The sequence below is a fragment of the Dasypus novemcinctus genome, chromosome 5 (assembly GCF_030445035.2).
Source record: "Dasypus novemcinctus isolate mDasNov1 chromosome 5, mDasNov1.1.hap2, whole genome shotgun sequence".
Taxonomy (NCBI): Eukaryota; Metazoa; Chordata; class Mammalia; order Cingulata; family Dasypodidae; genus Dasypus; species Dasypus novemcinctus.
Window position 1 is genome coordinate 167,193,202 of NC_080677.1, and position 20,038 is coordinate 167,213,239.

At 47.4% G+C, this 20,038-nt stretch overlaps 1 protein-coding gene and 1 long non-coding RNA gene across 5 annotated transcripts in view; one reads left to right on the plus strand and one right to left on the minus strand.

Moving 5' to 3' along the window:
- Nucleotides 1–83: 83 nt before the first annotated feature.
- PTER (phosphotriesterase related) overlaps nucleotides 84–20,038 on the minus strand; it is a 50,794-nt gene continuing 30,839 nt past the window's right edge. For all 4 annotated transcript variants that reach the window (XM_058297914.2, XM_058297916.2, XM_058297915.1 and 1 more), the window contains 2 exons: nucleotides 7,116–7,256; nucleotides 84–866 (listed from right to left, as the gene is read on the minus strand). In XM_058297914.2, coding sequence (XP_058153897.1) covers nucleotides 656–866; nucleotides 7,116–7,256 — 352 coding nt within the window. In that variant the 3' untranslated portion in view covers nucleotides 84–655. The remainder of the gene's footprint in view (nucleotides 867–7,115; nucleotides 7,257–20,038) is intronic.
- LOC131278585 (uncharacterized) lies at nucleotides 10,684–12,840 on the plus strand. Its single transcript, XR_009185963.1, has 3 exons — nucleotides 10,684–10,772; nucleotides 11,194–11,332; nucleotides 12,612–12,840. It is a non-coding gene; the product is annotated as an uncharacterized lncRNA (long non-coding RNA).

Below are 20,038 nucleotides of genomic sequence, written 5' to 3' on the forward strand. Positions count from 1 at the left end.
AATTGCGCATAGATCTGTGTTGATGGCCTCTTTTGCAAAACATAACGAAATTCACAACAAAAATGGATACCAGACAGGCAAAGTCTTCAGAAACTGATTTATTATAAGTATATACAGGTAGATGGACAGCATACAATTAACCTCCCCACATAATTTCACCACCATAGATTGGTAATTATGTTACAGTATCCTTTGAAAAAAGGCCTCAAAATTTAACTCCCCTTGCTGCAGGAACGATCTTAAAAGTGCCGAATTAGTCATCAAGCATTAATTAAAGAACAGCAGGAGAATTAGTAGTAGGACCATCAATATTACAAGAAACATTAGATTGCTCCAGAAGGGGGTAATTTAACCAGAAACATTTTAAATTTCCTCAAGTACTGCAGCTGATAAATTAGAGAAAAAAACAAAAACTCTCCACTTAGGGGCTGTAGACTTTAAACCACTGTTTGAAAACAGGTGCTTATCTATCTATTTGGGAAAGGAGAAAAAACAGGGCTTAGTTAAACTCAGTGGGCAAAACTCTTCTATTTCTTATAGAAATTATCGGTCTTTAGTCCCATGTTGCTCTGGTTTATATCTCACATTGGGTTTGAAATCATCGAGTGTTCTCTGCAAGTTTTATACTCAAGCTGTCAACTCGGGAGCAGTTATCCTACTTGAAGGTTAGCCACTGCTTTGGGTTCTCGATGAGTATCTTATCCACCGCACTTTGGCTGATACCTCTATGCAGCATCTTAGGAACAATGTTGGTGAGTATGTGGGAGTAGCCATGGCCGCCATATTTCACCAGACGATTTTTCGTGTGAATGTCGTGGGCCATCAGGACTCGTTCTCCGTAGCCCTCGTCCACCAGGAGACGCACCCTGTGGAAAATATTGGCTCATTGTTTGGTATTTGTCTCACATTTTACATTTTCAGGGTGCTTTCCACTTTTTAGTCGTAAACTCATTGTGTTTGTCCTAAAGCTGCTCCCCCATTGTGGCTTGTGAGCCAGGAGACCCTCCCTCCACACCCCGGGACACGGCCAGCCTGTGATCTTCATGGGGCAAATGTGGGCAGTTCTGCACAGGAGAGAGCCCCTGCCAGGCCGGGCTGGTTGGAATGAACGGCCACTTTGGCATTTCACTAAATAACCTGGATTTGCATTCAGATGGCCTCCCTAAAATGCCTCTTTTGGACCCATTTTTCAGATCTTATCTTCCCTCTCTCCTTTTATCAGTGACTGTGATTAAAGTAGGCAAATATTAGTACAAGTAAAACATTCAGAGAGTAAGTCAGTTGGGAAAGTGAAGGGCTACGCTGAGCTCGACTGTCATTTTTCAAAGGCTGAGGGCGTGGGAAGATGGCGGAGGAGGCGGCTCAAGGAGCCAGTCGCTCCACCAGGGCAGCTGAAGGACTGGCAGGAACCGTCTCCGTTGACTGTTCAGAGCTCTGGATGCAGGAACTCTGTGCTGCCTCCAAGGAAGGGCAGGATGTAGAGAAGGGTAGCTGTGGCAAGTACTGGAGAATTTCACCCTCCCTGCAGTGGCTACAACTCCCCAGTCCCCCCGCCTGGCAGGCAGCACGGTGGGTGACAGACGGGGCTCCCGCTACAGCTTACTGGTGCCGGGTGGGCTGAAAGAGCCCAGGCCTCCAAACCCCGGGGCAGTATGGCGAATCGCTGGCCACTGCTCTTGACCAGCTACTCCAGATCACTGGGGAGCTCACGTGGAGTGGCCACTGTTCCAACCCCCACGAGGCAAAACACGTGGAGAATTCTTAAAAAGGCAGTACCTAATTTTCTTTTTTCTCTTTCCATTCCCCATTTGGGAGCAAAAGTAGTTTGGAAGGGTCACAAATTAGACTCCAGCCCTAAACAACAATACAACAAACCTAGCAATCCCAGAGGAGCAGGAGACCTAAATTTCCAGACTTTTAACAACATAATACTCAGAATGTCCTGTTCCAAACAAAAAATTACAAACACATAAACAGAAAATTATATCCCATTCACAGGAAAATAAGATTTTTCCATAAGCCATCCCTGAGGAAGCACATATATTCAAAGGCTTTAAATCAACTGTCTTAAATATATCCAGTGAGCTAAAGGAATTCATATAAAAAGAACTGAAGGATTTATGTAGGAAAATGTCTGAATAAAAGAGAGAAATTATGAAAGGAAACAAAGAGAAATTTTGGAGCTGCAAAGTACAGTAATTGAAATGAAAAAAACTCATTAGATAGATTCAACAGCAGATTTGAATAGACAGCAGAAAGGATCAGTGAATCTGAAGACAAGACAAATGAATTATCCAGTGTGAGGAGCAGAAAGAAAAAAGAGAAGAGCTTGAGGGAACTGTGGGACACCATCAAGCAGCCAACATTTGCATCCTCAGAGTCCCAGACGGATGAGAGAGAGAGAAAGGGGCAGAAAAATAATGGCCAAAACCTTCCCAAATGTGATGAAAGACATGAATATTCATATCCAGGAAAGTGAACAAACTCCAAGAAGGATAGAGTGTAAGAGACCTACACCAACACACATTATAGTGAAATTGTCAAAATCCAAAGACAAAGAGAGGATTTTGAGAGCCACAAGACAGAAGTGACTTTTCACATATAGCAATTCCCAAAAAGATTAACAGTGGATTTCTCATCAGAAACCAAGGAGACTGTGGGATGGAATATTTAAAGTCCCTAGAAAAGAAAAACTGTCAATCAATAATTCTATATCTGGCAAAAATTATCTTCCAAAATGGAGGAGAAATCAAGACATTCACAAAAACTGGAAATGTTTATTACCTGAAGACCTGCTCTTCAAGGATTCCTTAAGGAAGTCCTTCCAGCTGAACTAAAAGGACACTGGACAGTAACGCAAAGCCATAAGAAGACATAAAGAACAGTGGTAGAGGTTCCTACATAGTTAAATAGGAAGTCCTGTATTATTGTGCCTTTGATTTAAAACTGCCCCCCCACCCCATGTAACTTAACAGGCAAATGTGTAAAATAACATTTTAAATCTATGTTAATGGGCATATACTGTATGAAGATGTAATCTGAGACAATAACAATATAAAGGGGGAGACAGAGATACAGAAGAGTAGACTTTGTATACTACTGAAACAAAGTTGGCACTACTTGAAATAGTTTGCTATTCTTCTGAGATGTTAGTTTTACTTACAATGTGACCAATAAGAAAATAACTACAAAATACAGAGAATCATAGAGAAAAGAAGAGAAAATGATGTACTACAAAAAAGCAACTAACTACAAAAAAAGGGAGAGTTATGGAGTAATTGAGAAACAAATAACATACAAGATATACAGAACACAACTAAATGAGAGAAGTAATCCTACCTTCTCATTTATTACCTTAAATGTCACGTATTAAACTCCCTTATTAAAAGGCAGAGACTCACAGACTAGATGAAAAAGCATGATCCATCTATATGCTGTCTACAAGAGACTCGCTTTAGATACAAAGACACAAAGAGGTTTAAAGTAAAAGGTAGAAACAGATATTTTATGCAAATAGTAATCCAAAGAAAGTTGGGGTGGCTGTATTATTGTCAGATAAAATAGACTTCAAGTCAAAAAGGAAGACAAAGAAGGATATCATATATTGATAAAAGGTTCAATCCAGCAAGGATATAAAATGATTATAAACATATATTCACAACAGAGTCCCACAATATAAGAAGCAAATATTGAAAGAATTGATGGAGAAATAGTTCTTTCAAAAATTGATAGAACATCTAAGCAGAAGATCAGTAAGGAAAGAGAGGACTTGACCATCACTTGACCAGCGGGACCCAAGGCACACGCACAGAGCAGAGCACACAGGACCGTTCTCCAGGAGAAGTCACACGACGGGCCACTAGTCAAACCCTAAGAAGTTTTCAAATTCTGAAATCAAACAAAGTATCTTTTAGGATCACAATGGAATAAAGCTAGAAATCAATAACAGAAGGGAAACTGGAAACTTTACAAATATGTGGAAATTAAACAATACACTATTAAACAATCAATGGGTCAAATAAGAAATCACAGGGGAAGTTAGGAAATACCTTGAGACAAATGAAATGAAAATACAACATAGCAAAACTTAAGGGATTCACAAAGGCAGTGCTGAGGGGGGAATTTATAGCACTAACTGCCTACATTAAAGAAGAAAAAAGATCCCAATCAATAACCTAACTTCATACCTAAAGAAACCAGAACAAGAAGAGCAAACAGAGCCCAAACTTAGTAGACGGAAGGAAACAGTAAAGATTCAAGCTGAGATAAATGAAATTGAGATGAAAAGACAATCAAGAGAAGCAACTAAACCTAAAGTTGTTTCCTTAAAAAAATCAATAAAATCAACAAAGTTTTAGCCAGAATGACAAAGGAAAAAAGAGCAAGGAGGCAAGTACTCTGGAATGAACTGTTTGAGGGAGTTAGCTGGGCAGGATGCGCAGAGCTGCGGGTGCTGAGAAAGCAGCACAGGGGAGGGGGCATTAGGGCACGCCTCCTCCCCGCCCCGTCTTCCCTGAGCGCTTCTCAAGGTTTTGGACTCATTCTTGTCTGAGAGAAAGGATACCTCATTACTGGAAAGGCTAGCGTGCGGACAAAGCAGCCATCACCGTAGGACGCGCTGGGTCACATTCTGAGACACAAAATTACTGAATCGTGAAGTAGCAAGAAAAGAACACGAGGGCCAAGATGCTCTTATTTAGAAATGGAAGCGTTGGAGCTCATTAAGTCAAGAATCTGGAGACTAATTAACTGAGAGAAAGATGCTGCCGCGGCTCTAGAAGCACAGTCATGTTCTGACTGACAGGAAACCACCCTGGCTACTGGGACGGGAGCGCGCAGGCTGTGCCATTGTGTGGAGAGGCCGCCAGAAGGGAGAAGACAAAAACTACAGTAATTATAGAAATACAAATGAGTTAGTGTTTTGTAAACAAATATTAGGGAGAGACTATGAAGTGTGAAAAGGCAGAGATATAATAAGATTTGAGAAATGGGGCATAAGACTGGAAACAGGTGTTCGACACTGAGCTTCTGGGGCTGCGATCAGAGGTGGGCAGCCGCGCCGGTGTCCTCGCGGTTGGGGCTTTGAGCTGTGGGGGCGAAGGACACAGGCAAATGCTGAAAACCAAGTGTGGGGGAGGGACCCCCACGGACACAGGGGCGCAAACAACGCCGAGGCTGCCGGTGATTCCCGCGAGCCCCGTGGGGCCAGGGGCCCGGCACCTGGTTTCACTTTAAGGCTGCCGAAGCACACACGAGTGTGTAGGCTGACCGTGGACAGCCCAAACGCGCACACTCAAGCTCCTGCTGTATTTCCATAGAGCCAAAGTGTTTCCATTTGGCACAAGACAAGAAGACCAAAATTAAGCTCTTGAACGAATCCCCGAAAGTTGCTAAAATCAATGCTGGGGGAGCCGTTTCTCCCCCACAGACCCCTCGTCCGGTTTCCTCACTTCTCTTCCAGGACGTCTGGGAGCCTGGAGGAAGGTGGGGCAGGCGGGGGGCTGGGGAGCGCAGAAGAGGCACCCTGAGGCTGCAGACTTGCCCCTTGCAGGGGGAGGAGGACGACCTGAGGACATTCACCCCGAAATCAAGGTTTCGAGGCCCCATCCCCCCAACAGCCCAGGGGCCTTGAGGAAACAGATTCTCGGGGATGCGCCAGCCCGTGGTGGCTGCGGAAGGCTCCCTGCCTGTCCTGGACAGCGGTCCTGGGCAAGGGAATGAAACATGAAGTAAAACACACACAAAAGAAACAAAAATCTGGTTGTCAAAACCTGGTTTGGGTATTCAAAAAAGCTGGGCTCCCTGGTGGAGCCGGGGCAGCAGCGCGCCCTCGCAGAGCGCAGGGCAGTGGCCCTCAGGCAGCCGGGCACTCAGGCTGCTGGGCTGGCACCGACGAGCTTAGATGAGGAGTACACAGTCCCCAGGGCAGCGCCAGCCCGGGAGCCGCCGCAGACCGTCCCGGCCGAGCCACGGGGAGCCTCGGGTGCTCACGTCTGGCCTGTTTCCCCCTCTAAGCCCGTTCTGGGCCTCGCCACGGCTCGGGCCGCAGGCCGCGCCCTGCTCCACTGCCCCACAGAACTGGCCGTCCTCCCCGTGCTCTCTTCCAGCTTGTCCCCGGCCCTCTCAGCCCCCGCCCTCAGTGTCTTTGAGACGCAACGCCAGGCCTCGACCACCCGCACAGCTTCCCACTCTCAAAATGGAAACGTTTTTTAAGGAAAAATAGTCACCTAATCGTGCGCCTTGGTGCCAGGGCGCACCCCAGTCCCTGGCCTCAGTGCAGCTTCCCACACGCCCTGGTCAGCCTCCGCCGCCCGCCTTCTGGCGCCCCAGTTTCACCTGCCACCTCCTTCCTTCTCGGAGACGTGCCCTCCCCAGGACGGCATCTGCGCTCCCCTCTCATCTCGGCAGAGGGAACGCTCTCCCTCTCGACCTTCTCTTGCCCCCGGATTCCATGCATATCGGCCAGTCATACCTGAACTTACGTCTCACCCCAAATCTCTGCCCCAAGCTTCACACCCTTATCAGAGGGCTCTGCGACCCCTACATATGCCCGAGAGAAGTCGCCCTTCAGTGGGTGCATTCTGTCCTCACATGGCAGGAAAACTCCCCGCCTGGCCCCAGAGCATGGCTCCCAAAGCTTTCACCACACATTAGACAATTTGGAAGGCTGAGATTTACATGATGTTTGGATTTGGGGCATTATATTTAACATTTAAGTGGCCATCAGTTCTTCAGTGAATACTTTTAACAACACATTTCAAAAATTCATTGCAGTAAGTTATGACTCTGGGAAGGAACAGCTAATTTCATTAGGGGTAGAGAGGAAAGGTCTTTTGTTTCCCTCCTCCCTTGGCAGGGGCTGTGCACCCTGTCAGCTGCCCAGCTGCACTGAACTTCTAAAGCTCTGCTAAGCTTTTGTCTACTTAGGATGACTCATTTTCTCCTTGAAATAATATATAGAGATTTTCTCCCTGAAATAGCATAGTTATATTTTGCTCTGCAAGTTTCCAGTTCAGCCTGCTTATGTTTTCTGGATCTTTGCTAATACTCATCCGATATGAGAATCCAAAAGGGCTGGTAAAAGGGAATGCCATGAGAGATTTCAGTGTATTTACCTTCTAATTCTTTTATTATCATCAGGCATGTCGATATCTGGGTTGAATGGGTAATTCAAGAGTTCAGTGCCAAAGAGATCATATTCCAAGTAACAGCCGAGCTGAGCAAACTCCAGGAGCTCCTTCTTATCCATGATAGTCCTAGAGACAGTGAGACAGACACACTGTTACGACTCCAAGCCTGTTTCCTGTATATACAGATTATAGGTTTTAAGCATGCTAGAACATAGCTTAAGCCAAGTGCAGAACCTTTGAGTTGGTTTTTATGATGTGACTGTAAAACAGTAAGTTACCACAGAACTTTTCTTTCCGGGAGGGAATTATCCCTTCCCAAGTACTTCCTTTGGGAACCCATAGGCTCATTTCAATATGGTGCCATCACTCAAAAACCATTTTTACAGATGGCTTCTTGTTTCAATGGATACCACATAAACTATTTTGCTGTGTTAGGCTATCAGCCTGTACCAATGGGTGGGAGATGAGTGAAGCACAAGATACACACAGGGGATGGGTAGAGGATCTGAAGCAAGAGTACGTTTTCTCAGGAAATTGGGACTATAATAAGAAGAAGGCTTGGGTTAGGGCAATCCCAAAATACTGCTTCAGAGATTCAAAGACATGGAGAAAGAAGCAAAGAAAAAAATCCTACCAGGAAACAATGTGGAAAAACATGAGGCAAAGAGAATCCCCTGGGACATGGTGTGACCGGAGCCAAAGAATAGAAAGAAAGTGACCTATGATTCTTTGGGACCCAAAGTCAATCTGGAGAAGAGAGTGTCTAAAAGCCATTATCTTATTAAACTGTTACCCACTATATTGTCTTCTGACTTTGGCAACTTCAGGATGCAAGAACCAAGCACTACTGGGCCTAAGACCTGCTGGCAAGAGGTCAGAAACGTCTTCAGAGCTTGCCTCCAGACCACGGGGTCCACTGGGCGGCTCACGGCAGGTCTTTGCTTCCTGGATGCTCCTGGAACCTGACTGTCGGCTTTTCCCCTGAGCAGGCTCTCTGAGGAGTGGTTGGCTCCTTATCATTCCACTCACACGTTAGCATAACTCCGAGTTCATGGTAGTGTTTTAGACAGGGGGGCTAAAAAGCTTTCCTTTACATCAAGAAATGTGCATCAGTTCTGTATTACCTTCTATTATAAAGGCTTGCTTTCCATCTTATTATGGAAACCATCCATTGCTTCCAAAACTATGTTATCTTTTCTCTAGTAAACATATTCTTTGCCCCCAAAGAAGCATGCTTAAAAACAAAATATACACAATGAAAATATCCTAAAGGGGAAGAAGCATGTTTAGCATCTTCCCTTTCAAGTCGCGTCAATTCAGCGTATCACACCCAAGATGGAAAAGGCCCTGGCTGGGGAGGGCGGTCGGGGGTCGGAGGAGCCAGGAGGCTGGATGGACGATCCCTGCTCTGAATGTCTTTTCCTCCTTTTAGCTGAATGCCTTGATTCAAGGGTTCTAAGTTTTAGGTATTAATAGGGGGATACACCTCAGTGGAAAGTTCTTAGGAAATGCAAAGCCAAAGGAAAATCTTTAGTTTTTGTTCCAACTGAAAACAAAAGGGAACGCTGCTCGTCGTCACCGCTGCCTTGGCGGTGGTGCCTGTTATCTCGGGCTTTGGCTTCACGTTTCTTAGCTCGGTTAATCCCCTCCACAAAACCATCAGGTTCTACACACGAGCTGCTCCCTGGAAGGAGAGTTCAGGTCAGGGCTGGACTCAGTCATCAGACTGTGTGGCTTTCCCTATTGCTACAGGACTTCCACTCAAATGCCATTTTCCAGAAGTACATTGACTGAATGTACACACAGTAGCCCTTTCTACTTTGGAATTCGAGCTCCTCCCTGGAGCACCCTCCAGCTGCACATGAAAAATGGGGGGTTCAACAGAAAGCTAAGTGACGGTTGCTTTGTGGAGGTCTCTACTTGCCAGGCCTGGGCCAACGCGCTTATTTTGGACAACCCCAGCGGCACCGGAACCGTGGCCGCCGCTGGCTGCCTTGCCACGTGCTGATGCCGCTCCGCTTTCGGGGGCACAGAGGCACCTCCTGTCCCTAGAACCCAGCTGCTCTCCTGGACTCTGGACATGCATGCCCACCCGCCTGCCTGCCACGTCCACTTGGGTGTCTGAGAGGCGGCTCGGGCTTCCTGATCCCACCCCAGGCGCTGCTCCCACATGCCCCCTCCTGTCCCAAGGCAGCGCCATCCCTCCTGCACTCGGGCCAAAGCCTCACAGGCATCCTGGACTCCTGCCGTGTCTCACCCCACCACGCGGCCTCTTGGCTTGGCCTTCAGACCATAACCAGAGACTCGTCATGTCCCTCCCTGCCTGTCCCCATCGCCATCAGACCCTGCAGGGGCTGCCAGAGCTTCCCAGCGGGCTGCCCGGCGTCCGCCTTCCCTCCCTAAAGCCTGGACCACGGAGCGCGTGGTTGGCGTGGACACGGCCTCGCACGAGGGGTGGGAGATGCAGGACCACGCCCTCCAGGGGCCACCGACACACGATGCCATCCAAAAAACGTCACCGTGCACAGACATCTCCACGTCTTCCAGACAGAGACGACACAGTCAGCGAGAGCCACCCACACATGTGGTTCCAAAAGCAGCCCCTGGGCATGGTCATCTGGTGGCACAGGCTGTAGAACGCGCGACCTTACGATGTCACAGTCACACATTGGGAGATTTCTTTAGGAAAAGAGCAGTGGAGCTGATATTTCGGATATTAGAGTAACGCACACAAAGAAATGGAGAAAGGGGAACAAGCAAATTTGCTGTTGTTAAAAAGCCAGGATATAAATATACATGCATATATATGCATAAATATATATAAACTGACATTTCATGATATCACCACCTCTGCGAAAGTGGACCTTGGTGTGAAGCAATGAAGAAATGAACTCACTTCCGTTCTTACTGAAGGAGCGAGCACGGTGCAAGATCCAAGGAGGACAAGGTGGTATCAGTGATGGCAGATGTTTTTCAAAGCAAAGTCTTGAAAAAGCCACAGGAGTTGGCATTTGATGCTGAAGAGGGTAGGACGGGAGAGGCGAGGAAAGCAGAGCATAAACACTAAGAGTCACCAGGGTTTATACAGCCCCATCCCACGTGATCCTTAGGCACTCTGCAAGGAAGGCACCATCCCCATTTTACAGACAAGGAAACGAAGGCTCTGAAAAACTATGCAGCTCAGTTTGCAAACTGAGGGGCTGCCAAGAAATGCAGGGTTGTCGTCTTCAGAGCCCAGTTCTCAGGTGCCTGAGCCATTCCCTTCGACTGTCCTCCTACCCCCCACAGCTGGGCAGGGACCCCTGTGGGACCCAAACCCCACCGGCCGGGAACAGAGGGGCAGCCAGCTCCAGAGCGCCTCGCAAGGTCAGTTAGCCACATGGGGCTGACATTGAGCTGGATGGCTTCCAGGGTCTGCCGAGCTGCAGCTGCAGTGCATTTATGCAAGTGCCCTTTTCACTCGGGGAGGGTGACCCGGACGTCACCTTGGTGCCTTGGCAGACGCGTTCTGCTGACGTCTTTCCAACAAGGGCTCTACAGAGGTCCTGCCCCACCCCCCGCGTCAGTGAGCTCACAGCGTTCACCTTGGCCAGTTTTCCTCGCTCCATTCAAGGAATGTTTCCGATTTCCACAGCCTTCAAGGTAGGCATTTTCCACATCCTGACCTGCAGGGCCAGTGGGGTGCCTGTGAGAGGCAGAGGAGCTCCTGCATTTCACACTGAAGGGCGTCCCCGCCTCAAGGTGGGTGAAGCGACTGCAGTGTCATCCGTGAAATATCCGGGGGTTTCCCAAGATGGAGATGGGATTTTTGCACCAAGTAGTTAGTCCTATCACTTATTCTACATCATTTCTTTTGTTGCATGACTTACACTTTTCTCTTGAACTATTAAAGTCTCTTTTTATAAGGAATATACATAAATTTATGATAAGCCTATTACCACCAGCTAAGAAAACAGCTATCTAAAGTGATTTGGCATCTTCATTTTAAGACTCTACAGTTATCACTGATCTAGTGGTACTAAAATGCAGACGGTTCTATTTTTCAAATCCCTTTATATTCTAGATCTTATCTGAGTGTGGAGGGGCTCAGGTGAACGTCAAAAGGCACTTGGAATGGGAACGAGGAGGGCTGTGTGAAGTGATAACTCAGGCACCGGTTTGCTGGGCTGTCCAGACAGAAAGACCCAAGCAGCAGAGGAAAGGTATGTTTCGTGGGTGTGACCAAGAAGATAACATTCATCCTGGGCTTTGCAGATTCAAAGAACTCTCCGAAGCATTATCATTTCATACAACCAAGCACACCTGCACAAAGGAATCCAGCAATATCTCCTGTCACCTGCCCTGTGCTATCTTCTGTTAGAAACACAGACAGGAATAAGAAATTCAAGCTCCTGTCCAAAGGAGCTTAAAGTCTAGGGAAGACAGATATTTAAACCAATACTTACAATTAAATTGATTAAAAGCTTTCTATAGTAGAAATAAATACAAATATGAATGACTAGTGAAATAAGTGACGCATTTGAATTGAGTCTTGAAGTGTGTGCTATTCAGGTAAAGTTGGTGGTTAAGGTATTGGGTGAGGGATTGGTGATCCAGACTGAAGGAACATTTATTCAGAGGCAAGAACTTGTTCCTGAAGATAAGGCTATAGTTTCTCAATCAAGGCCAAAATGCATGAGGAAAAAGCATCCATCCACCATCCACCAATCCACCCACCCATCCATCCACCCAGCTATCTATCTATCCTCCCATCCACCCACCCACCTATCCATCCACCTACCTATCCATCAATCAACCCATCCATCCACCAACCTATCCATTCATCCACCCACCTATCCATCAATCAACCCATCCATCTACCAACCTATCCATCCATCCATCTACCTATCCATCTACCCACCCATCCATCCATCTACCAAACTATCCATCCACCCACCCATCCACACACTTACCCATCCATCTATCCATCTATCCACCCATCCACCCATCCATCCACCCACCTTTCCATCCATCCATCCACCACCTTTCCATTCATCCATCCATCCACCCACCCACCCATCCATTCATTTAATAAGAAATTGTTGATCATCTACTTATAATGAGGTATAAGCAAGGAAAACAAAGATAAATAGGCAGGGCCTCATCTTTCAAGAAGTTCAGAGCCTACTAGGGAAATGAGACATGGAAACAAATGATTGCTGTGCAGCGTTTACCCAGTGAGATAACGAAAGCACTAGTAGGAACTGGGTTGGCACAAAGAAGGAGCAAGGAAAAGCTCATGGAGAAGAACTCCCGATGAGTTGCCTATTGCAGGAAGACTCCAAAATCGATAGGCATGAATAGGACATTTGAAGCAGAGGCAGCAGTGTCAAGACATTCAGACTTTCGGCAGAGGACAAAGGGAGCCTGAAGGATTTTAAGTGAGAGGCAGGAGTGCCGTCAGGTCTGCCCTGACCACGGACCTGCTGGCACTGTTGGCAGGTAGACCAGGCGGACGACAAGGACAGGCTCATGGCCGCAACCAGGGACAAGGACGAGGACTTGGGGATCTCCGTGAGTGAGATGGGTCCTCTCCCACGGAGGTGCAGGGAGGAGTGGAGGAGACCTCTGGGAGGACACACTGGTGCTTCCTGGGGGCAGGGGCGCCCTCACCCCAGGACAGCAGTGGGCGCGGCACTGAGACGGACCCGGGAGCGCGGGGAGCAGCTCTGGGCACAGCGAGCTGGCGGCCGGCACGCCACGGCGGTGGCGACCAAACTGCGCCTTCCCCGAGGCGCCCAGCGCCCAGCTCCTTGTCCAGGGCCAGGGCTCCTTCCCTATGGGCTCAGCCTTCCCCACCTGGGAATTCCTGGGCGGGAGGGTGTGCACCTGGGCGCAGCTGGGTCCGCTCTCGGGATGGACGGAATGCACTTGGTGCTCCTACTTGCCACTTGACAGGGGACCTGTAGGCTGCCTGGGGCGCCTGGGCAGCAGCTCATCTGCTAAAACCAGCCTGGAGTTTCACGGCCCTTAAACCGACTGCTCACCGACAAAGGAGTTCCTGGCGACCTCACTGCCCTCCTCCCCCACCGAGCCTCTCAACTGAGAGCTGATGGATAGTATGTGGCTTCTTTATTATTTTATGAGGAATTTTCAACAAGTACTTAAAAGAACTACTAAATTCACTTAGAACCAGTCATCTGCTAACCTAAAGTGAATTTTAAAGTATTTATTATGCAAGGTTTAAAATAAACCAGTCTCTGAATGACTCTAATCTAATGATTATAATCTAATTTACTATAATCTAACACGTTGAACACTAACAGAATTTAAAACAGAGTCCTAGATTGCCAGTGGCACCTCCACCTCAACTATAAAATTTTTAAAAATTATTAATTCATGAATTTTAATTATTTACTTTATTTCTTAGTGTCAAAAATGGAAGTCAAAGAAAAATGATGCATTTGGCTTAAATATTGTCCATGGTCAAAAAAATATAATTTGCTACTTCAATGAAATATCTGACTTTGGTTTCACACAAATCAAAACCACTGATTAGAATGGCGTGTTCCCGTTCATCTGGTCATCTCTGCCCATATATGGAGGTATTTGGAAGCTCTGTTTATCTTCGTTTATAGCATTCTTTCAGCACTGAGGCATTATTTTCATGAAACAGAATTTTGGCTATTAGAGAATACCTGAGAATGAGAAACAGTAGACCAAGACTCCAGATGCCACACACGTGGCTTATTCCTCGCTCTCTGCCTTTACACGAGCGCTTGCCTCCCACATAATCCAGTGCTCTGACTGCTTGGGTTCCTACGAGATGTAACGACATCATCAGAGGGAGTGATGTCACCAGGATGGGCTTAAAAAGGAACAGATGCTGCCAGGGAGAAAAGCCCTTGTTTGAGTTAGACTAAAACCGGGGTCAGCTCAGAATTGCCCAGTGTAAAGGCTTCTTTTCAGACACTTCTCACGGTGGACTTCCCAGCTGCTGCGTAGCGCGGGAGAGGTTGCGTTTTTCATGTAAGGCAATCCACGGTTCAGGGAATGATGGCATTGCAGAGAGTGAAGATAAATCTCACAGACATGGCAATCCCATTTGTTAAAATGCCACATTCCATGGCAATGGTGTCACAGTCATGAAAAATTGCTTCAGAAAAAAAATGACTCGTGGCAGGTTTGGGGGTGGAACAGCCTTCCCGGCGGGTCTGCCCAGGTCGGCCGGCGCGCGTCTGGGACGGGCTCTCAGCGCCAATTACGACCAGCGTGGCTGCAGGAGGTCAGCACACACGTGCACACACAGAAGTGGGCTGAGCTTCAGTCTGTCAGACATTTGCCTAAATCTTTTTAAAAACAAAATAGGTCCTGTGTTGAGAGGACACAGTCATGAAATCCACAAGAAGCAGTAACGGGCCAGCATTTGTGGGCACTTTACAGGTTAAAACCACTTTTTATCAACGCCTTTTATCGGAGGAGCAAAGGGATCTGGAGCCCCAGGAGGGAGGGGGCTGCTGGGAAGGGGTCCCCTCAGGGGCGGGCGCTGCCGCCCAGGCTGGACGCCACAAGCCCCAGACCCCTGCACCGATGGGCACGTGTGCTGCGTGGATGCGCTGGGAGATACTGCCTCTTCACCCCAGGATTTCCATGGAGAATTTATTTAAGGCATGTGCTTCTAGAAAAGCACAGGTTCTTAGTGAAAGTCGCCCAATGAGTAAGGGGCCGCAGTGGCGTGTTTGCAACCCCTGGCTTTGCTTGCACAGTCCTGCTCTGACATATTGATAATGGGAAATGTCAGCGGGCATGAGGGGCTGGGGAAAGACAAGTGCTATTAGCACGTAAGTTCTAAAGTTCTCGCTCGTCAGGCCGCTCCCCTGCTCCCTGGGCTACTTTCTTTTATTTCTGGCCTTCCAGAGCCAACATGACCAAAAGAAGTTGGTTTTACTTCATTCTGTGCTCAATGCCCCTCACCCCTCCTTGCGTGCTGTACATTATTTACATTATGTATTCATACACACAATCCTAAGAGAAAATTTTTAACAAATACAACACTGCATTAGCAGATTTTAAATGTTACAAACTATTTCAAGCTCATATATTCCTATTGTTGTGTTAAAAATGCCACCATACTATTTAACTATATACAAATATTTTGTTTATTTTCAGTTTGCCAAACATGTGCCTGGAATTGTTTTTGAATAATTTCACACTACTTCACTAGCATTCACAGGAACTAAAAGTGTAAAGTTCCAAGGATGCCAGATAACTATGTTTTGTGCTTTTTTTCAAAGTCAACACCAGGTTAGGAGATGCCAAGATTACAATTAAGTAACGGTTTGGACGTCGAGTATTGGCTGTGTGGTCTCCGACTCCACACCAGGCAGGTGCTCAATGAATCCTTGTGGATGGATGAATGGATGGGCGGATGGATGGATGGATGAATGGGTGAGTGGATGATGGATGATGGATGGATGGATGGATGGATAAATGGATGGACAGATGAATGGGTGTGTGGATGTATGGATGAATGGATGGATGGACGGATGGACAGATGGATGGATGGACAGTGGATAGATGAATGGACAGATGGATGGTGCGGTTTTACCTGTGTTGTACCTGTGCTGGACCTGTGGGCCTGTGGCCTGAAGGATCAGAGGTTTATCTGTTTTCCTACACTGGATTATTTTATGCACCTAAGCAAACTCCAGGTCCTGGATTTTCTATCAAAGACCTTGGGTTTGTTAAATGAATAACAAGTAGGAAAAAGCCTTAGCCCCGGCAGTGTCCACTCCCTCCAGGGGTCCCACAGTTTAATCAGCACACAGTGCCCAAATACCTTCAGCCGCAAGCTGCTCCCGTGGAAACACCTGCAGCTCCTCTGAGACACACTGAGGAAAACCTCCTTGACGCCCCAACGAGAGCGTCTTCCGGGTTCTCTGCATCGCGGAGGGCTGCGCAGACGAGGCTCGGGCACAGCAGGCCACCCAGGTGTGTGGGCAGCTCCGCAGGGGGCAGAACCACCAGCAGTGGTCAAAAGACAGAAGGCCTCGGCCGACCAAAGCCCGAGAGAAACGGTGCGCGCCGGTGCTCCTCAAATCTGCATTGCGTCTGGGTGGGTGTGGCTGCCAGGGGTGGTCCACACTCCTGGGGGGCCCTCTCAGGCCGTGTTCTAGGGGAACAGATGGCCAGGGAGGGCTCAGGGGGGCTGGTCAGAGGTCACCACCAGGGAACGGCCCCCACGACAGCACGAGGTCCTAAGCGGCCCTTGGGATGGGCATGGGGCAGTGTTTAGCTCATTGCATTGTAGGGTGAGGGTGAGTGAGTGTGCACTCCAGGGTAACATGCCTATGCCTGGCTCCGAGTGAACCAAGATTTACAGAGCTGAGAAGCACTCCCCGTCTGTGGCTGCAGACCTGCTGGACCTTGCAGGCGCGTCCTCTGACCTGTGGGAGCCCGGGTGGTCTGGAAAGGGGCTCGGGCGCCCCACACAGCCGTTGCCTTGCAACCACCGGCCCGAGAGAGCAGTGACGCTGCTCTGTTTGTTTTGTTCCTCCTGGAGGCCTTGTTTTCAGGATGCGCTGCTGTTTTCTGTATGCTCTGTGCATTCTGTTGCTGAAATGCCTGCCCTTTGTGATTTGTCCCCATTATAGGTAGCTGGAGATCAGACTGTGAGCAGCACAGCAGACCTCGGGGCTGTGAAAGACGGGTCTCACCAGGCGTCCACTGGCCCGGCCGCTGGGGACGGCATCACCTCACACAGCCCCGGCCGCCTGCACTGGCCTCCCTGATGATTTTTTTCTGTTACTTTATTCGGTTTGCCTTTTCAAAGGCAAGACTTTGTCTAGGGCCATTTTCCCCATTCGCCCCCCGCCCCGCCCAGCTTGCTCATGACGCAGCTCTTCCTCCGTGCTGGAACCCTGGATAACCCACAAAAAACAGCAGAGCGGTGGCCGGGCAACCTGAGCTCGCCATTCTAGAAGGACGGTAGACATTCGTAAGAGAAACAACGCACATCACTAAGATCCAGGTGAACGAAACACAGTGCACGCATTTTCTGGGCCTGTGCGTGAAGCACCGCCGTGCTGGGGGTAAGGCTTATTTCCCAGGCTCCAAGGAAAGCCTATTTTCTACTTATGCCAAGCGCAACTTTGTGACTTGCATATGTGTCTAATTGTAAACAGATAAGGATAGAAAGATTCTTCTTTAGGAATCACAATGAGCTGGTTTGGAGCCGTATGGAGGATTAGGCATTTACAGAAAATCTTTCAGGATATTGTATATAAAGTGCAGGGTAGGATTAAAGAGAAAAACCATGCGTTACGTGCTTGGTTAATCCAGAGGGAAAGTAAGGGGCTTGCTCGTGGGCTGGAACAGAGCAGAAAGAACGAGGGGCAAGTGGGGGGCTAGCCGGCACCTGCCTCGGGCCAGGGGCATCCCTGGAGGGGGCCAGGTGGAGACAGCCCCCTGCACACGAAGGGCCCCTCTGGAGCCCACACCCTCTTGGCGAGCCAGGTGAAAGTGCGGCCCACCTTGTCATGTGGGGAAGGGAGGTGGGCTGAAGAACCGTCTCCCGAAAGAACCCGGCCACAAGCCTGCACTCGCCGGTTATGGGGCCAGGATTCCTAGCACCTGTGGGGCATAACCCCCAACGCCGGAAGTTTAACGTGGTCTCGGGTTGGCAGTGCCTCCTACCTGCTTACCAGAAAGAAGCAAAACACACAGCCGGAAAAGGAAAAAACATATAAAGCAACCCAGGAACTCGTAAGCACATCCAGGGAATCTGACCTCACACACTCACACTCAACACACACAAGAAAACACACTCACATGAATTAAAGCCACCGAACTAATAAACTATAAAAGCTGAGTGGAAAGACAGTGGAAACTGGATTTATCAACTACAAGCTATAATCTTGTATGTTTACTATTTTAAAAATACACCAAAGGCAAGCAATAGACTGCAGTTAGCAGTAATATTTCAACGATGTTCTAACATCGTTTGTAACAAATGCTCCACAACAAATCAAGGTGGTGGGTCGATGTATGGGAATTCTGTACGTTCTGCATGGTTGTTTTGTAAACGCACAGCTTCTCTAATAAAAAAATCATTAAAAAAGAATGGAATCGGCAGAGCAGGTGCAGCTCAGTAGGGGAGTGCCTGCCTAGCATGTGCGAGGTCCTGGATTCAATCCCCCATGCCTCCTTAAAAAAAGTGGAATTGAAAACATGTTGCAGGAAAAAGGCACTAACAACATTGCAAGCATATTTGAAAAGTAACCAAATAGCCCTTACAGAAATAAACCATAGTCGTTAATACTAAAAATCAAACAGATAGGCTAACCAATGGATTAATTCCACTGAAGAGAGAAGTAGTAAACAGGAAGATAGAACTGACAAATTCCACCTTTAGCAGGTTAAAACAAATACCATGAAATGGTTTGGCCTGAACAATGGGAATCTATCAGCTTGCTGTCTTGAAGCTAGGAAAATGTCTAAATCAAGTACCACCGAGGTGATGCTTCCTCCCTAAGGACGGCTGCCAGCAACCCTCGGCTCCTCTGTCCCATGGCAAGGCATGTGGCGGCATCGCTGGTCTCTCCCTTCTCTTCCAGCTTCACTGCTTGTAGCTGCTTGCTACACTGGCTTTTTATCTCTGTTTCCACTCACTCTGTTTATAAAGGACACCAGTAATAGGACTAAGGCCCGTCTTGAATGAGGTGGGGCCACCTTATTCGAAATGGCCTCATCAAAAGGTCCTACTTGCAATGAGTCCACACCCTCAGGAGTGGATTAACTTTAAGAACATATTTTTCTGGAGTCCATCCAGCTTCAAACCACAACAGCTCAAAGATGCAAATGGATGGAAATAAGAAAGAGCTGGTGAAATGAAGGACAGGAGAGAGACTCCTGTACTGAATTAGTAGAGTTTCTGATGCAGATAATAAAAGAAAATGTGGGTGAAGTAATTTTTCAAGAGACAACATCTGAGATTTTCTAGAAATGGTAAAAGATACATCCTCACATTCAGGAACCCCGAAGAATTTCAAGCACATATAATAAAGAGAAATTCACACCGACAGCTCATGGTGCAGCTGCAAGCACCGGAGACAAAAATTTTAGAAGAAGCCAGAGAGAAAAGACAACTCAGTCACAGGAAGGACGGAGATGCTTGTCAATCATGACAATGTGTGTCAGTCGAAGATGCAATGTCTTTAAAGTGCTTAGAAAAAAATGTGTAAATAGAATTATCTATTCTAATTAATTACTGTAAATGATCTATTACATTAAGTTACCTTTCACGAAAGTAGGAATAAGGATGTTTTCAGACAAAATCTAAGCATTTATGACCAACACAGACCCCCTAAAAGAACTTCAGATGAGGTACCTCAGGACCAAGGAAAACAATTCCAGAACAAAGACTTGAGGTGCAAGAAGGAATTGGGGGCAAAGAAAGAAGCAAGCAGAAAGGCTAGTACGAAACAGACACTGACCATTTATATGCTCTAAAAGAGTAAAGAAATGTCTAATTATAGATTTTAAAAATCAGCTACATAGGACTATACATTACAAACAGGGAACCCAACTGTGAAAGATGGACTGTAGTTGATAGCACCATTAGAAAAATGTTCTTTTATGAGTTGTGACAAACGTAGCACTCTAATGCAGGGTGGCTGTCTGAGTTAGGGTGTTCAGTTCTGGTCAGTTCTGACCAGAAGATAAATATTATGAGAACTGACCGAAGATAAATATTATGAGATTTTTAAATAAGAATTGTCTCGCATGCCTGTGGGGATGGGCTCCTCTGAATTCCGTAGGGTGGGCCACGAGCTGGGAACACCAATGAAAGTTTCCATGAGTTCCCCAGGAGAAGCAGAGTGAAGTGGAGATGGAGAATCTCTCTTCTGATGGCTGACACCATCACTTCT